Source organism: Erpetoichthys calabaricus, chromosome 14, assembly GCF_900747795.2.
Source record: "Erpetoichthys calabaricus chromosome 14, fErpCal1.3, whole genome shotgun sequence".
Lineage (NCBI taxonomy): Eukaryota > Metazoa > Chordata > Cladistia > Polypteriformes > Polypteridae > Erpetoichthys > Erpetoichthys calabaricus.
The window spans coordinates 31,281,065-31,298,476 of NC_041407.2; the positions used below are offsets into that span (position 1 = coordinate 31,281,065).

General features: G+C 44.0%; 1 protein-coding gene across 3 annotated transcripts in view; it reads left to right on the top strand.

The window, feature by feature from the left end:
• Nucleotides 1–17,412, top strand: part of LOC114664886 (caskin-2-like) — a 309,053-nt gene that overhangs the window by 120,834 nt on the left and 170,807 nt on the right. For all 3 annotated transcript variants that reach the window (XM_028819182.2, XM_051936226.1, XM_051936225.1), the window contains exon 7: nucleotides 13,549–13,682. In XM_028819182.2, coding sequence (XP_028675015.2) covers nucleotides 13,549–13,682 — 134 coding nt within the window. The remainder of the gene's footprint in view (nucleotides 1–13,548; nucleotides 13,683–17,412) is intronic.

A 17,412-nucleotide genomic window follows, 5' to 3' on the forward strand; every position in this document is an offset into this window, starting at 1 on the left:
TCGAGATAGCAGGCCACACAGCACACTGGCAAGACAGGACAGAGCACTCCGGTAAGAAGAGAGGAGGGGGGCTGTGCATTTATGTGAACAATAGCTGGTGCACAAATTCCACCATAGTCACCCGACACTTCTCTCCAGACGTGGAGTTTATGACAATTAAATGCAGACCCATATACCTCCCCTGTGAATTCAATGCTATACTGCTAACTGCTGTGTACATAGCACCAGATGTTAATGCTAACTCGGCTCTGGGGCTTTTGCATGACACCATCAGCAGTAAACAGAGCAGGTATCCTGAGGCTGTTCACATCATTTCTGGGGACTTTAATCATGCAGATCTGAAAGCAGTTCTCCGCCAATTCCATCAACACATAAAGTGTGCAACCTGGGGAGTAAAAACACTGGACAAGTTGTACACAAACATCAGACAGGCCTATAGGGCTAAACCCCTAGCACACCTTGGCCAGTCTGGTCATATGTCCCTGCTTCTAATCCCTGCATATACTCCCCTCAGGAAACAAGCTCCCACTATGACCAGGACTGTTACCATATGGCCCAAGGAGGCCTCCCAACAGTTGCAGGACTGCTTCCAGAGAACCGATTGGGAGGTTTTCTATCACCAAGACTTGGAGAACCACACTACGGCAGTCCTGGATTACATCAGGTTCTGCACGGACAACGTCACCAGGGACAGACGCATAAGGATTTATCCTAACAGGAAGCCCTGGATGACGAGGGATGTCCAGAGTCTGCTGAAAGCTAGGAATACTGCTTTCAGGTCTGGGGATGGGGCTCTTTACAGTGTAGCCAGAGCGAACCTGAATAGAGGCATCCGAGAGGCCAAGGCAGCATACAGAAGGAAGATAGAAGACCGTCTGAGGAGTAACAACACCAGGCAGGTGTGGCAGGGTGTCCAGCACATCACCGGCTACAAATCCAGCAACTCCTTGGCCGCTGAGGGAGACGCTTCTCTGGCAGAGGAGCTGAACATCTTTGTCCGCTTTGAGGCGACACCAACAGCAGCTCCATCACAACAGCCTGTTCACAACAGCAATATACTCACAGTGGAAGAGTGTGAGGTGAGGCGGGTGATGAGGAAGGTGAACCCGAGGAAGGCTGCAGGACCCGACGGTGTGGCTGGACGGGTGCTGAAAGACTGCGCAGATCAACTGGCCGGAATCTTCACCAGGATTTTCAACCAGTCCTTGTCCCAGGCCACTGTCCCATCCTGCCTCAAGTCCTCAATCATTGTTCCGCTGCCGAAAAAATCCAACAGGAACAGTCTGAATGATTTCTGCCCAGTGGCACTCACATCTGTCATCATGAAGTGCTTTGAGAAACTGGTGCAGAGTCATATCATCACCTGCCTGCCAGCAGACCTGGACCCATTTCAATTTGCTTACAAAGCAAAGAGTTCCACGGAGGATGCTGTGGCCACAGCCCTTCATGCTGCCCTGACCCAGGGGAGTTACGCCAGACTGCTCTTTGTAGACTTCAGCTCGGCGTTTAACACCATCCTCCCACAACAATCTGGGACTTCCATCACTTGCCTGCAGTTGGATACTGGACTTCCTGTCTGGTCACTCCCAGAGGGTCAGGCTGGGTCTCCACACCGGGACGCCGCAGGGTTGTGTGCTCAGCCCGCTCCTCTACACATATGACTGTGTCCCCACTCACCATAGCAACAAGATTATAAAGTTCGCGGATGACACGACGGTGGTCGGACTCATCTCAGGCAAGGAGGGTGAGCTAGCATACAGGGACGAGATGGAGCGACTGTCAGAGTGGTGCACAGTCAATAACCTGCTCCTCAACACCAAAAAAACAAAGGAGCTTGTTATTGACTTTAGGAAAAACAAAACTGACATCCAGTCACTCATCATTGGCGGGGCCTGTGTGGAGAGGGTCCCGGTGTTCAGGTTTCTGGGTATGGAGCTGGAGGATGACCTGACCTGGAGCGCCAACACCAAGGAGCTGCTAAAGAAGGCGCAGCAGAGATGGTTCTTTCTGAGAATTCTCAGAAAATACAATCTCCCAAAAAAGCTCCTTGCTTTTTATCACTGTTCCATCGAGAGTGTGCTCACGTACGGACTGTGTATGTGGTACGGCAGCTGCACTTCCTCAGAAAAGAAAGCGCTCCACAGAGTCGTCAGGACAGCGGAGAGAACAATTGGTTGTACCCTCCCCACTCTGGAACAAATCTACACATCCCGATGCCGCAAAAAAGCAATTGACATTTCACAGGATTCATCACATCCCGGTCATTGTATCTCTTGCCCGATGGCAAAAGCTGGAAGAGGCACAGCTATGAAAACTAGGACAAACCGCCTTAAAAACAGCTTTTATCCGAAAGCAATCATGGCCCTGAACTCAGAATAAAACTGCTCCATATTATTCTACCAGTGTGCAATATAGACCTTAAGTCAACAAGTGCAATTTGTATATTACTATTTGGTTTGTTATTATTTTCTCTCTTCTTGTGTTTTTGTCTTTTTAACTCTTATTCCTCACACTGAGTCGATTGCACCTTCAATTTCGTTGTTCCTTTGTAAAAGTGACAATGACAATAAAGATCTATCTATCTCTATCTATCTATCTATGATTCATAACCCATAGTCCTCTCATTAGAAATACTATACTGAAATTTTAGATAATTTTGAATATATTTTAGAGTTATTTTCTGATGCTGCTAGAAGTTGTACCCAACACATATGTTAAGAATGCAGTTTACAGATTTGTTTTTATGATGGGAAGAAAGGCTAAGTCCTGTGACAAGCTAAGATGAACACAAAAGGTTTTGTAGGATCCTTTTTTTTCAGTGGGTATTTCTTGGTTAAGGAAAAGGATAGATGAATGATCCCTTCATAAAGTTGTACCTCTTCCTGAATTCTCTCATGGACAAGCTTGGGAAAACTTTTCCATTATATCTATATAGATTGTTGCTTTAGAATTGTACAGAAACAGGAACCCACTTTCAGGAGTGGTATGGCGTGGCATTGACATTCCTTTCATAGGATTTGCCACCCAAATGCCAAGCCCATAAAAATATAATGCAAAGTTTAATACAGCACTCTTACCTCCTTTACTTCTAAAATATGTACAAAAATTTTCATTTAAAATAAAAAAACTTAATCATGAGCAAAAATAAATGCACCCTTGTGTGACAGCTGCCACTTGCCCTTATTTTACTGAATCCTGCTGGATCTGTTCAGACTACATGCATGTGGCACATGTTTTTTTTTCTGTTAGAGATTTGAAGGTTAACCAGAATGTCATTTACCTTGATGAATGCATAGGTTCCTTTCCGTCCGTGTGTTCACTACTCACTTATTAAGTGTAGCTACAAAGGTGTCAGCCTGTATGGTTTGCTGGACCTGTATAAAATCTTATTTTTTTCCTGAACAGTTTTGTAGGTGTACAGCTTTATACGGCTGTAAAAAAGAAAATTTAGTCTAATGCAGTTTTCCCCCACTTTACAGTTCTCAAATATTCTTCCTTGAATTGCCTATCCCAAGATTTCTTCTTTTTTCTTGTTTTCTTAGGTTGCCAAGGCTTGGGGGCTGTCAAAAAAGGGCCCATTAATGCCCATTGAGGCATTCATTGTGTGATAGGCTATCCATCCATCCATCCATTGTCTCCCGCTTATCCGAGGTCGGGTCGCGGGGGCAGCAACTTGAGCAGAGATGCCCAGACTTCCCTCTCCCCGGCCACTTCTTCTAGCTCTTCCGGGAGAATCCCAAGGCGTTCCCAGGCCAGTCGAGAGACATAGTCCCTCCAGCGTGTCCTGGGTCTTCCCCGGGGCCTCCTCCCGGTTAGATGTGCCCGGAACACCTCACCAGGGAGGCGTCCAGGAGGCATCCTGATCAGATGCCCGAGCCACCTCATCTGACTCCTCTCGATGCGGAGGAGCAGCGGCTCTACTCTGAGCCCCTCCCGGATGACTGAGCTTTTCACCCTATCTTTAAGGGAAAGCCCAGACACCCTGCGGAGTCAACTCATTTCAGCCGCTTGTATTCGCGATCTCGTTCTTTCGGTCACTACCCATAGCTCATGACCATAGGTGAGGGTAGGAACATAGATCGACTGGTAAATTGAGAGCTTCGCCTTGCGGCTCAGCTCCTTTTTCACCACGACAGACCGATGCAGCGCCCGCATTACTGCGGATGCCGCACCGATCCGCCTGTCGATCTCACACTCCATTCTTCCCTCACTCGTGAACAAGACCCCGAGATACTTGAACTCCTCCACTTGGGGCAGGATCTCGCTACCAACCCTGAGAGGGCACTCCACCCTTTTCCGGCTGAGGACCATGGTCTCGGATTTGGAGGTGCTGATTCTCATCCCAGCCGCTTCACACTCGGCTGCGAACCGATCCAGAGAGAGCTGAAGATCACGGCCTGATGAAGCAAACAGGACAACATCATCTGCAAAAAGCAGTGACCCAATCCTGAGCCCACCAAACCGGACCCTCTCAACGCCCTGGCTGCGCCTAGAAATTCTGTCCATAAAAGTTATGAACAGAATCGGTGACAAAGGGCAGCCCTGGCGGAGTCCAACTCTCACTGGAAATGGGTTCGACTTACTGCCGGCAATGCGGACCAAGCTCTGGCACCGATCGTACAAGGACTGAACAGCCCTTATCAGGGGGGCCGGTACCCCATACTCTCGGAGTACCCCCCACAGGATTCCCCGAGGGGACACGGTCGAATGCCTTTTCCAAGTCCACAAAACACATGTAGACTGGTTGGGCAAACTCCCATGCACCCTCCAGGACCCTGCTAAGGGTATAGAGCTGGTCCACTGTTCCGCGACCAGGACGAAAACCACACTGTTCCTCCTGAATCCCAGGCTCGACTATCCGACGGACCCTCCTCTCCAGGACCCCTGAATAGACTTTTCCAGGGAGGCTGAGGAGTGTGATCCCTCTGTAGTTGGAACACACCCTCCGATCCCCCTTCTTAAAGAGGGGGACCACCACCCCGGTCTGCCAATCCAGAGGCACTGTCCCTGATGTCCATGCGATGTTGCAGAGGCGTGTCAGCCAAGACAGTCCTACAACATCCAGAGCCTTGAGGAACTCCGGGCGTATCTCATCCACCCCTGGGGCCCTGCCACCAAGGAGTTTTTTGACCACCTCGGTGACCTCAGTCCCAGAGATGGGGGAGCCCACCTCTGAGTCCCCAGGCTCTGCTTCCTCATTGGAAGGCATGTTAATGGGATTGAGGAGGTCTTCGAAGTATTCCCCCCACCGACCCACAACGTCCCGAGTCGAGGTCAGCAGCGCACCATCCCCACCATATACAGTGTTGACACTGCACTGCTTCCCCTTCCTGAGACGCCGGATGGTGGACCAGAATCTCCTCGAAGCCGTCCGAAAGTCGTTCTCCATGGCCTCCCCAAACTCCTCCCACGCCCGAGTTTTTGCCTCAGCAACCACCAAAGCCGCATTCCGCTTGGCCTGCCGGTACCTATCAGCTGCCTCCGGGGTCCCACAGGACAAAAGGGTCCTGTAGGACTCCTTCTTCAGCTTGACGGCATCCTTCACCGCCGGTGTCCACCAACGGGTTCGGGGATTGCCGCCACGACAGGCACCGACCACCTTACGGCCACAGCTCCGGTCAGCTGCCTCAACAATAGAGGCACGGAACATGGCCCATTCGGACTCAATGTCCCCCACCTCCCTCGGGATGTGGTCGAAGTTCTGCCGGAGGTGGGAGTTGAAGCTACTTCTGACAGGGGGCTCTGCCAGACGTTCCCAGCAGACCCTCACAACACGTTTGGGCCTACCACGCCTGACCGGCATCCTCCCCCACCATCGAAGCCAACTCACCACCAGGTGGTGATCAGTTGACAGCTCCGCCCCTCTCTTCACCCGAGTGTCCAAGACATGTGGCCGCAAATCCGACGACACGAGCACAAAGTCGATCATCAAACTGAGGCCTAGGGTGTCCTGGTGCCAAGTGCACATATGAACACCCCTATGCTTGAACATGGTGTTCGTTATGGACAATCCGTGACGAGCACAGAAGTCCAATAACAAAACACCGCTCGGGTTCAGATTGGGGGGGCCATTCCTCCCAATCACGCCCTTCCAGGTCTCACTGTCATTGACCACGTGAGCATTGAAGTCTCCCAGCAGTACGAGGGAGTCCCCAGAAGGTATGCCCTCTAGCACCCCCTCCAGGGACTCCAAAAAGGGTGGGTACTCTGAACTGCTGTTCGGTGCATACGCACAAACAACAGTTAGGACCCGTCCCCCCACCCGAAGGCGAAGGGAGGCTACCCTCTCGTCCACCGGGGTAAACCCCAATGTACAGGCTCCAAGTTGGGGGGCAATAAGTATACCCACACCTGCTCGGCGCCTCTCACCGGGGGCAACTCCAGAGTGGTACAGAGTCCAGCCCCTCTCAAGGAGATTGGTTCCAGAGTCCAAGCTGTGCGTTGAGGTGAGTCCGACTATATCTAGCCGGAACCTCTCAACTTCGCGCACTAGCTCAGGCTCCTTTCCCTTCAGAGAGGTGACATTCCACGTCCCAAGAGCCAGTTTCTGTAGCCGAGGATCGGACCGCCAAGGTCCCCGCCTTCGGCCACCACCCAACTCACACTGCACCCGACCTCCTTGGCCCCTCCCATAGGTGGTGAGCCCATGGGAAGGTGATAGGCTATACAAGTAATAAACTGTTGTTACTGCATTATTTTGTTCTACTTGGGGGAAACCTAATGGCTCCCTCTTTAAATTGTGAATACATTTACATTGACTAAGAATACCCCATTAATACATGTTGTGAGGGACAGACAGCAGCATTACCAGGGGAAAGAGTGTGCACAGGGCATGATCTCCCCTGGAGTGCTAGAGGGCAAACAACTCCCGACCTCCCCCCGGGTTGCAGAAGGAACCTTGGATTTTCAAAGGGCAGTATGGGACATGAATTTCTTCAATTCAGCTCTGTTGGGTTCTGTGGGTGGCATCAGGGGGTCCTGCAGGGACTTGGGGAGGCCCATTTCGTGGGGTTTCCGTCTTATCTGGAAATGCTTTTGGACCATGTGTACGGAAGACCGGAAGTACTCCTGGGTGGAAGATAAAAGGAACAGCCTGCATCAGATGGACGAGCCAGAGTTGGGAGGAAGGTGAACATCACTTGTGAGGAGGAGTGGAGGAGGCAGTTACCGAGAAAGAAAGAAGACAGAGTGTGGTATCTGATGTTCTCTAGTATTTGTTGTGGCAATAAACTTTTTTTTTGTGGAAGAGTTTCCCACAGTAAAAGACCTTTTGTCCTTTTTAACTTTTGTCCATGACTGATCATGTTGGGTATTTGGGCAGCAGGAGTGCCCCCTGCTGTCCAAAATGTGTAAGCACCCTCTATTGTTTTGTATGTAATCATTTTATTAAAATACTAGCAAAATACCCACGCTTCGCAGCGGAGAAGTAGTGTGTTAAAGAGGTTATGAAAAAAAAAGGAAACATTTTAAAAATAACGTAACATGATTGTCAATGTAATTATGTTGTCATTGTTATGAGTGTTGCTGTGTTTTATATATATATATAAAATACACACACACACATATAAACATATATATACATATACATATACACATATATATACATATCTACATATATATATATATATATATATATATATATACATATATATATATACATATACACATCCACATATCAACATATATATATACACATATATACACACACACACGGTTTATGGGTGATGATTGTTTTACTCTTTTTATGTTTATTTTATTTTATTGTAGAATCAACTCCTATCTGCGCACAGCAGGGCAGCCGTGGGCGGATGCGTATGGTGTATTCACTCCATGTTATCGTGCATTGCGCTGTCAGTGGTATTTTGATAAAAGAATTTGAACAACATATAAGAAGCGTATAAATTATTAAACAGTAAAACATTAAAATTTAAGAAGTAAAGTTACATTAAGTACTACTGCAGTGCCTTCGGGTATACCTCATTTTTTGTTTGCCCATTACATGCTTAAATGTATAAATTTTTTGGTGCAGCTACCCGAGAACACGCGACATATAACAGAGCGTGGGAGAAGCATGGATTTTAAACACGCGTTGAGTTCATCTGCTGGTCTCCCTCGTGGAATAACTGGTAATGTTTGACTAAAATCTACAGCGAGTAAAACGACATTACCTCCTATTTTTTTTTTTACGATCTCTGAGATCTTGCTTTTTTCGGTTCAAGGCTTCATAAGCTCTTTTATGTTGTATGGTGTACTTATCCCAAACCATCATCTTTGAATGTTGCAAGACTTTCGCCTTGTATGTAGATCGGGGGTAATTACATTCATTGCATTCCTAGTCTGAATCACAATCTGATTGTATGGGTGGTTACCTGGCACTGTAGGGTTGCCACCCGTCCTTTAAAATACGGAATCGTGCCACGTTTGAGAATGAAATTGCGCGTCCCGTTTTGAATCAATACTGGACGGGATTTATCCCGTATTTTTTTTATCATTTTTTTTTTAAAGCAGCGTCTCATGCAAATCATCCCACACGCATTTTATGAAGATGCCTCCTTTCCTAGTTTTGATTGGGTAATACTTGATGTCATCGTTAGTTTGATTGGTGTTTTTAACTGTCCAGTGAGGAGGGCGTGTCTTTTAAGTACAGTCTGCAAAGTGTTGGCACTGAGATGTGGCGTCAGCGCCATAGTTGAAGCCCCTAACGTTGCGGTCAGCAAGTCGGCTAACATCCGCCATGTGCCGTCTTTCAGTTGCGAGAAGCAGATCATAGAATGGTTGAAACTGTTGCCCCTAACGTTGCGCCACGGCGTGTGGTTCGTTTATACCTCGTGTCTTCTCATTAAACTTTTATCTCGCGAATATGTTATTGCAATCCGCAGCGGGAGCGTTTCTATAAACTTAATTTAAACTTACGTTTTACACCGTGCTTTGTTTCCCTTATGAACATGCTTGTATGCTTAACTCGCTCCGTTCTCAATTGTTTAATAAATTTTTTGCTCTTCGCTGTTTGCGGCTGTTCCTCCATTTCCCCCTACTTCGTTGTTTTATCTCGCGAATATGTTATTGCAATCCTTAACGGGAGCGTTTCAATAAACTGATTGAAAATAGTTTTGCATTTACCTTTTACTAAAAGGCGAGCTTTTAAGCCTGAGAAATCACCGCGTAAATGCACACGTTTAATTGGACGTGTTAATATGTATGGTTACACAGTATTAAAAGACAGTGAACAACGTCAGTTACCTTTGTTCCCGCGTTTGATAAAAGGTGAGCTTTTAAGCCTGAGAAATCACCCCGTAAATGCACACGTTTAATTGCACATGTGTTAATATGTATGCTTACACAGTATTAAAGACAGTCAAAAATTAACGTCATTTACCTTCGTTCCCGCGTGTGACTCGTGCTGTAAATCTCTTCCTTGTTTTTAGTTCACGTGATTACGTAGGAGGCGTGATGACGCGATACGTGACTCCGCCTCCTCCATTACAGTGTATGGACAAAAAATATGTTCCAGTTATGACCATTACGCTTTGAATTTCGAAATGAAACCTGCCTAACTTTTGTAAGTAAGCTGTAAGGAATGAGCCTGCCAAATTTCAGCCTTCCACCTACACGGGAAGTTGGAGAATTAGTGATGAGTCAGTCAGTGAGTGAGTGAGTCAGTCAGTCAGTGAGGACTTTGCCTTTTATTATTATAGATTAAGTGTAAATGGTCTTGACTTTTACCAAAGAATTTTTTTACTATCGAACGAAGGGATGGAGGTGTCATTAGACTTTAGCCTAATAAAATATATTTTGTTAAATAGAAAATTAACTTGGAAGTTCCACTTTCATTATGTAAAAACAACGAAGAAATATTATTGCACCTGTTTTAGGAATGTTATTATGTAAACATTTTTTAGATTGACATAGTGAGAGAATAACTTAATTACATTTGAAAACTGAACAAGAGTTTCTGGATTAAGTAATACCTATCTCTCTTCTGGTAATACTTATATGTAATTAACTTGTCACTGTTATTAGGAAAATATTATATTCATACTAGCAAATGTATTAAGAAACCAAATTTCCTTGTAAATTGGAACTATTTACTTCATTCATTGTGAGGCTAGGATAACTGTTAAACACTTAATCATTTTCTGCTACCTGTTCACTCACTTTTTAAAGCTGCACAGGTGTCAGGGCAGGCAGCTGTTCTGGTTTTTACCTCACTCCTCTTACTGCCCAACATGATTCTCCAGCCAGATTCTATATATATTAAACACATTATTAAGTACTAGTCATTTAGCCCGTTACAATAACGGGCGCTAGAACAGTAGTGCATAAACATTAGTAGGAACAGTCTATATTAAATGGCAAGGGACTTTGACCTCATTCTTTTTGTTGGTCGTATTTTTCTTTCTTTCAGCCTTTCTTTTGTTGATGTTTACTTGCTGAGCTGACCGTTCTTCGTGGGCTGCCTCCGTGTATTGTGTGTCTTTAATTTTCTGTGACGGTAATACTGGCTTGTACGGCTCTATTCAATAAGGGCGCGCACAAAAAGGCGAGCTTCAAAAGGTGCAAAGGTGCAGATATTTATTTACGCGCGCCTTTATTCGCTGCCAATTGAGGTCGCCCTTTTGAGGCTCACCTTTTTGTGCGCGCCCTTATTGAAGGATACCGTCTTGTACGTCCGCTGGCTTGTACGTCCGTAATATACCTTTAATTTTCTCTGGCGGTAATACAGGCGTGCGCATCGGTAATATGCCTTTAATCTCCTCTGACAGTAATACTGGCTTGTATGTGGCTGTAATATGCGTCACTGTATTGTGTACCTTTAATTTCCTCTCGCAGTAATACTGGGTTGTATTTCCGTAAAATGCCTCTAACTTTCTCTGACAGTAATATCGCGCATCGCACCGTGCCCAGCGCATGCTCACTTCATCAGAAGACATCCACACACGGACACCTGGACGCACATAGGGATTTTATATATATAGATATTTGTAATTAACTTCTGAAACAGAAACTCTTGAAGGAAATGGCAATCTTGCAAGTCAGTGCTGGAAACAGACATTTTGTTAACTGCATATTTCTGTTGCTTACTTTTTTTTAAAACTTTCAGGTGCACCAACAATCATAATGACAACAGCAGTTATGGAAATCACAATTATAAAATGTTGCAAATTCCAGAGTAAGATCTGATAACATCTTCAGTTCATTACTTCTTTCTACCGGAAGTTGTGCTAAAATATAATCCACCACTGAAAACTCCAACAAAGAAAGAAGAAATTAATGTATTAAATACTAATGAAAGGCAGCAAACTTTAGGAAAGCAAACATACCTCATATATGTATGGCACCTAGTAGGTACATCAAAGAAGAATTAAAAATGTGCAAAGTATCAATTTACAGGTAGATGCCTTTGAAATGCTGTGTACCTTCCTCAAATTCCACTCTCAGAACATTCTGCTGGAATTTAAAATGAAAAGTACAAAGTGGATGCATACAAGCAGGACTGTACTCTACAATCAGAAAATGGTGAAAATAGAAGCACAAGATTATTTGATGAGTGTGGAAATATGACAGACCACTGCTCCCTTCTTTATGCATTGACATTTTTTCACTCAATGTTGATTTTGGTTTCATGGCAACTGGTAGCTTTCCTAACCAAGAAGAGAAAAGCTAATAAAGAGACAATTTAGTTTTAAGAGAGGTGTAAGCCAGAATTTACTATAGTGATAAGCAGAGAGGTAACCATGTGTTTTGTTTGTAAAGAACATGTGGCTGTGAGAGTTTGCTGTTGTATTCCAGAATTGGGAATATGAAATGTTATTTTTTGGCTTGCATTAAAATTGAGACACCCCGTCCCTGGAGCATTTCTGTATTTTGTGCATTTGTTATTGTCTTTATTATATTTTGTGTATATCCTTCTGGATTGTTTTATATTGCATATTGCTTCTGTTAAAAGATACTATCCATCCATCCATCCATTTTCCAACCCGCTGAATCTGAACACAGGGTCACGGGGGTCTGCTGGAGCCAATCCCAGCCAACACAGGGCGCAAGACAGGGAACCAACCCCGGGCAGGGCGCCAACCCACCGCAGGACAGTTAAAAGATACTAATTTTAAACAAAATATAGACAACACAAATATGGGCACAAGCTGTCACTTGCCAGAATGCAAATGGAAAATGGTTTTCTGCTAATGATTTTAGTATCAGACAGTGTTCTATAAGAGTACTTGTGAACGTATGTGTTTTGTAAGACTTGAATGTACAGATTACGGTTTCCAGAGGTTGACAACTATATTGCTAGCTAATGGAGAAGTATATTCAACACTTAATCTCTTGATCTGAACTACTGAGATTCATCTGAAGTAATGATTGAAAACAGCTTGCACCTTCAAGTGAATGAATCTCAAATTGAGTACCAAAGAGAGGCAATTGTAGGCTAACATAGGACTAAAAAATGCAACAGTGAGCAACTTCTGCAGTTTTGAAAGAAAATTACAAGACATCTTCCTTTGTCAAGGAAAGTATCAAGCAGGCTACTTGGTAGTGTTGTGTCATCTACTCTTGGACAGAAAGCACAAGCAAAAATAACTTTACAATAAACATATTCTGTCTAATGGACTTAATGAGTGGTGAGACATTTTTTAAAGTCCAGTTGTGGCACAATAATGGACATATGGGCACTAAACCCACTAAGCAGTCCCTTTTCAAGGGTTTAATGGTGATGTTACTGAAAGAAGTATATAGCTGAAATTTCTAAGACCTGAAAAATGAACTACATCAGACAAAAAGACCATTTGAATGAATAAGGTAATCAAAACAGGAATCCCTCAGGTCTTACAGAGTTAGGTTTTTAGATCCTTTCAAGGAATCTTTTTATGACTTTTTTTTTTTTTAATTCTGTGAGGTTGTAGTTATTTTGCCAGTGAGCAGTGCTGGGTGTGAGTGCAGCTTCTCAAACTTAAAGCTTATAAATAGTCTGCTGTGGTCAACCGTGGAAATTAATTGGTTGACAAATATCATTCTGCCCAGCATTGGTGAGCCAGCATGCAGAGGCACTGGACTTCAATGGAACTTTTAACTGCCTTGCTGCATTACATACCACCTTAAGCTGTATTTAAGGCTCTTCGGAAGAAGTAAATCTTTAGTCAATGGTCGGACAACTTATTCCAGATGAGTTATGATTGAATGGTATTATTATTGATATAAGTGCCCCATGGTTATCTTTTGTCTAACATATTCTAATATATTTGTCCATCCACTAACCAACCCGGCCAGTATGCCCATCCATCCAGATCCTCCTTTACTATCTGTCTGCCTGCCTGCCTGTATACATTTATGGATACCTTATAAACAACAGTCAGTATTGTTTTCGCATATACTTCTTTCAGCTGTTCTTTTTGAAGGATATGTACCATTTAGCTAAGTAAAGAAAAAGATTTTCATTTCCTACATTACCCTGAAACTACAGAATTTACAATGCACAAATGTAAAGATAAGTGTAATGTTTATTGTTACTGTACTTACCGTGTTCTTTTTTTCCCCCCCCAAATCAAGGTGGCCCAGTTGCTGTTGAATAGTAACATGTGTGCTGCTCTCTTAGAGGGTGGTGAGAACAAGGATGGACTAGAAATAGCCTGTAACACTCCTCTTCATCTTGCCGCCCGCAATGGGCATAAGGAAATCATTCAGTAAGCAATTTTATTTTACTTTTTATACTGGAATACTAGACTCTATTTGGTGTACTTTTTCTGTAACTATTTTTTATTAAGTTTTATATTCTCTTAGTCATACTTATCAGTTGTCAAAATATAGTTTTCTGGTTTAGTAAAACAATTGATCAATCCATATTACTAACCGAGAATGGTAAACCGGGATGGCATGGACGCAGGTACACGGCGATGGGACCATGAGACGTACTATGCAGGCGCGTACAGTGCGCATCTCATAAACCGCACGCGAAGTTGTATCCACCGCGCACGAAGGAGTCACAGCCCAAAAACGAAAGAGCTCAACTGACGTGAATGAGAAATGAAGCAACAACGCGCCCATGGCTAACGATTACCGACAGCCACATAAAAAAAAGGACTCTGCGCTGCAGCCCAGATTCAAACGGAAGAGGCTACGGAGGCCCCACGGGTCCATAAAGTACGGAAGGCGCAGGCGTCCGCGCCATATTGTGAGTGGCTCTACTGCGGAGTGAAGGCACAGGCGTCACCGTCATATTGTGAGTGGCACTACTGCGGAGTGAAGTTAGGAATAATGTGCTGCTTGGGTCGACTAATGTATTTCAGGATACCCAACGACGGGGGTAGGCGAGCGAAGCGAGCAGGGGGCGGAGCCCCCTTGTTATTAATAATGCACACAGGAGAATCATGTAATTAAAATAAATTCTAATGATTGACAAAACAGTTATTATATGGTTTAAATAGCTGTAACCATTTATATCTTGATCTCCCCTGAGTTCAATGTTTGGTCTTTGGGAAGAAGTCACAGGAAGGGCTGTTCAGAGAGAAACCTCCTTCCAAGGAAGGCTGGTCATGCAATGGATGCCAAAAAATGGGGTACGTACAACACATTAAACAGAATACAAGTAATCCTTTTCACATAGCTAGGGTGCCAATTTATCATTGCCGCCAGGGCCGGATTTATATGAAAAGAGGCCCTAGGCTATTCCACTTATGAGGCCCTTTCACCTTTCATTTTTAAGTTTGTAAATTACATGAGAGATAATAAATTTTGCTAACAATTTGAATGTAGGCCCCTCTTGATCTTGAGGCCCTAGGCTGAAGCCTAGTTAGCCTATAGGAAAATCCGGCCCTGATTGCCGCCTTAGAAATGAAATACAATAGTACAAAATACTTTGTTCTTGCACAGCTCTCCACACCAAGTGCAAGCGCAGAATGCCACGACAACTCTCAAGACCACTAAACACAGAATTATCACACATAAGGGTTCAGATTTGTTAAAATACATCATAAACAATGATGTCGATTCTACAGCTGAGTTAGTGCTGAGCCAGCCAATCTGATTAAACAACCCTTCTACCTGCTGATTCTGGTGCTCCTTTATCTGACATGAGTTTTTCGTAGGCAGACACATAACTTGGCAATAAAGCAGTGGCACCAAATGCCACATGAGGATACCGAAAAGAGAAACAAAATATGGGAAGGTTAGTAACAGTTTAGAAATATCCAATTAATTCTATTTTAGTACTAATGACTAACAACAGAGATGCAGCGGGAGGTTGACAGACGGATCGGTGTGGCCTCTGCAGTAATGCAGACTCTGCAATGGTCCATCATGGTGAAGAGAGAGCTGAGCCAAAAGGTGAGGCTGTCGATTTACCAGTCGATCTACGTTCCTACCCTCACCTATGGCCACGAGCTTTGGGTAGTGACCGAAAAAGCAAGATCGCGGATACAAGTGGCCGAGATTAGTTTTCTCCGCAGGGGGGCTGGACTTTCCCTTAGAGATAGGGTGAGGAGTTCAGTTATCCCGGGAGAGACTCGGAGTAGAGTCGCTGCTCCTCTGCATTAAGAGGAGTCAGTTGAGGTGGTTCGGGCATCTGGTTAGTATGCCCCCTGGATGCCTCCCTGAGGGGATGTTCCGGGCATGCCCCGCTGGGAGAAGGCCACGGGGCAGACCCAGGACACGCTGGAGGGATTATATCTCCTGTCTGGCCTTGGAACGCCATGGGGTCCTCCCAGAGGAGGTGGCCAGGGAGAGGGAGGTCTGGGCTTCCCTGCTCAGGCTGCTGCCCTTGCAACCTGACCTCGGATAAGCGGTGGATAATGGATGGATGGATGGACAGAGGTGCAGCATGCACAGGTAATAAACAGCTCTAATCAGTGTATACTGAACTGAAATAATGAGTCTTTCACCTGGATATAAAAGCTGAGACTGAAGGGGAGCCTTTTGTAGTAGCAGGCAAATCATTCCACAACTTCAGGCCCTTGTAGCTAAAAGTGCAATCTCACACTGTTGTTTTGTTAATCCTTGGAATCATATGCAGGCTGGCATCTTAAGATCTTAATGTGCCCACTGTTAAAAGGAGGATTAGGAAATCTCACCTTAACCTTAACTGAGAGCCAGTGTAAGGATTTAAGAACAGGAGTTATGTGTTCATACTTTCTGGTTCTTGTAATAGTTCTTGCAGCAGTATTTTCAATTGTCTGAAAGCTGTATAAAGAATGATTTACCATATATACTCACGTATAAGTCGGGTCTTGACACCCAAAAAATCGATCATAAAATCCAACCCTGACTTATACACCCATTCAAAAATGCGACACTTAAATTTTTTTTTTTTAAACATCTTAACTCCTCCTTACCAATTTCTTTTGCCACTTCAACAACTTTTAATTTAAAGCCAGCTTCATATTTTCCTCTGATGAAATGCTCCATCGTAGATAAGGGATGCTCTTATGATAAAGGTGTATGAGTGTGCGAGATATAAAAAACATAACAGTGCAAACGTTGCTTCAGAATAGTTCGGGTATTAGCGTGTGGTCACATAGGCACAATACATAGAAAAATAAAGGCACTGTGCTCCGTGGTTACGCTGTCATGTGTACGTTAGCATATCATAATCTCTTTGACCAATAGCGTGAGTTTTCCACATTCGACTAATATGACCGACATTATAAAATACCGGAAATTGTAAGGTCAAATCAAGCCCCAACTTATCCGCGGGAGAACTTATCTGCAAGTATATACAGTAAATAGCCAGTGAACAACACATTGTAGTAGTCCTACTACAAATAAATGCATAAATTAATTTCTCAGTGTCTTGCATATTTAGAAATAAATATTTTTAAGATGGGAAAAAGATGTTTTGGATAGTTTTGTAATTTGTGCTTTAAACACCATGCTAGTGTCAAAAATAATCCTTAGATTAAGGCCTGATTTAGTAAAGTTAATGGTGATCCAAACAGATTTAAGTAATGGCAAACTATTTTTGCGATCAGCTTCATTCCATCTAATAATTAACATTTCTGTTTTACTTGTGTTCAAAGACAAGAATTTCTCATCCATCCCCCCTGTCAACTCAGTAACACATCTAATTAAGGACAACATTGGAGAAACATTATTTCTTCTAATAGAAAGGTATTACTGGGTGTTATCTGCGTTCAAGTGAAAATTAACATTATGTTTTCTAATGATAGTTCTCAGTGGAAGCATTTAAAGTTTAAACAGTAACGGTCCCAATGCTAAGCCCTTTGGGGCACCACATTTAATTTATGTATATAATAGGGAGTACTGTCAGCATATTTCTTTATGCACTGGAATCAATTTGATAAATTAGAACTAAACAAGGGAAAGACAGTGCCTGCGAGTCCAATGTCATTTTCCAGCCTGTGTAGTAAAATAGATGGTCCATGGAGTCAAATGTCACACACAACAGTGGAATTTCCTTTA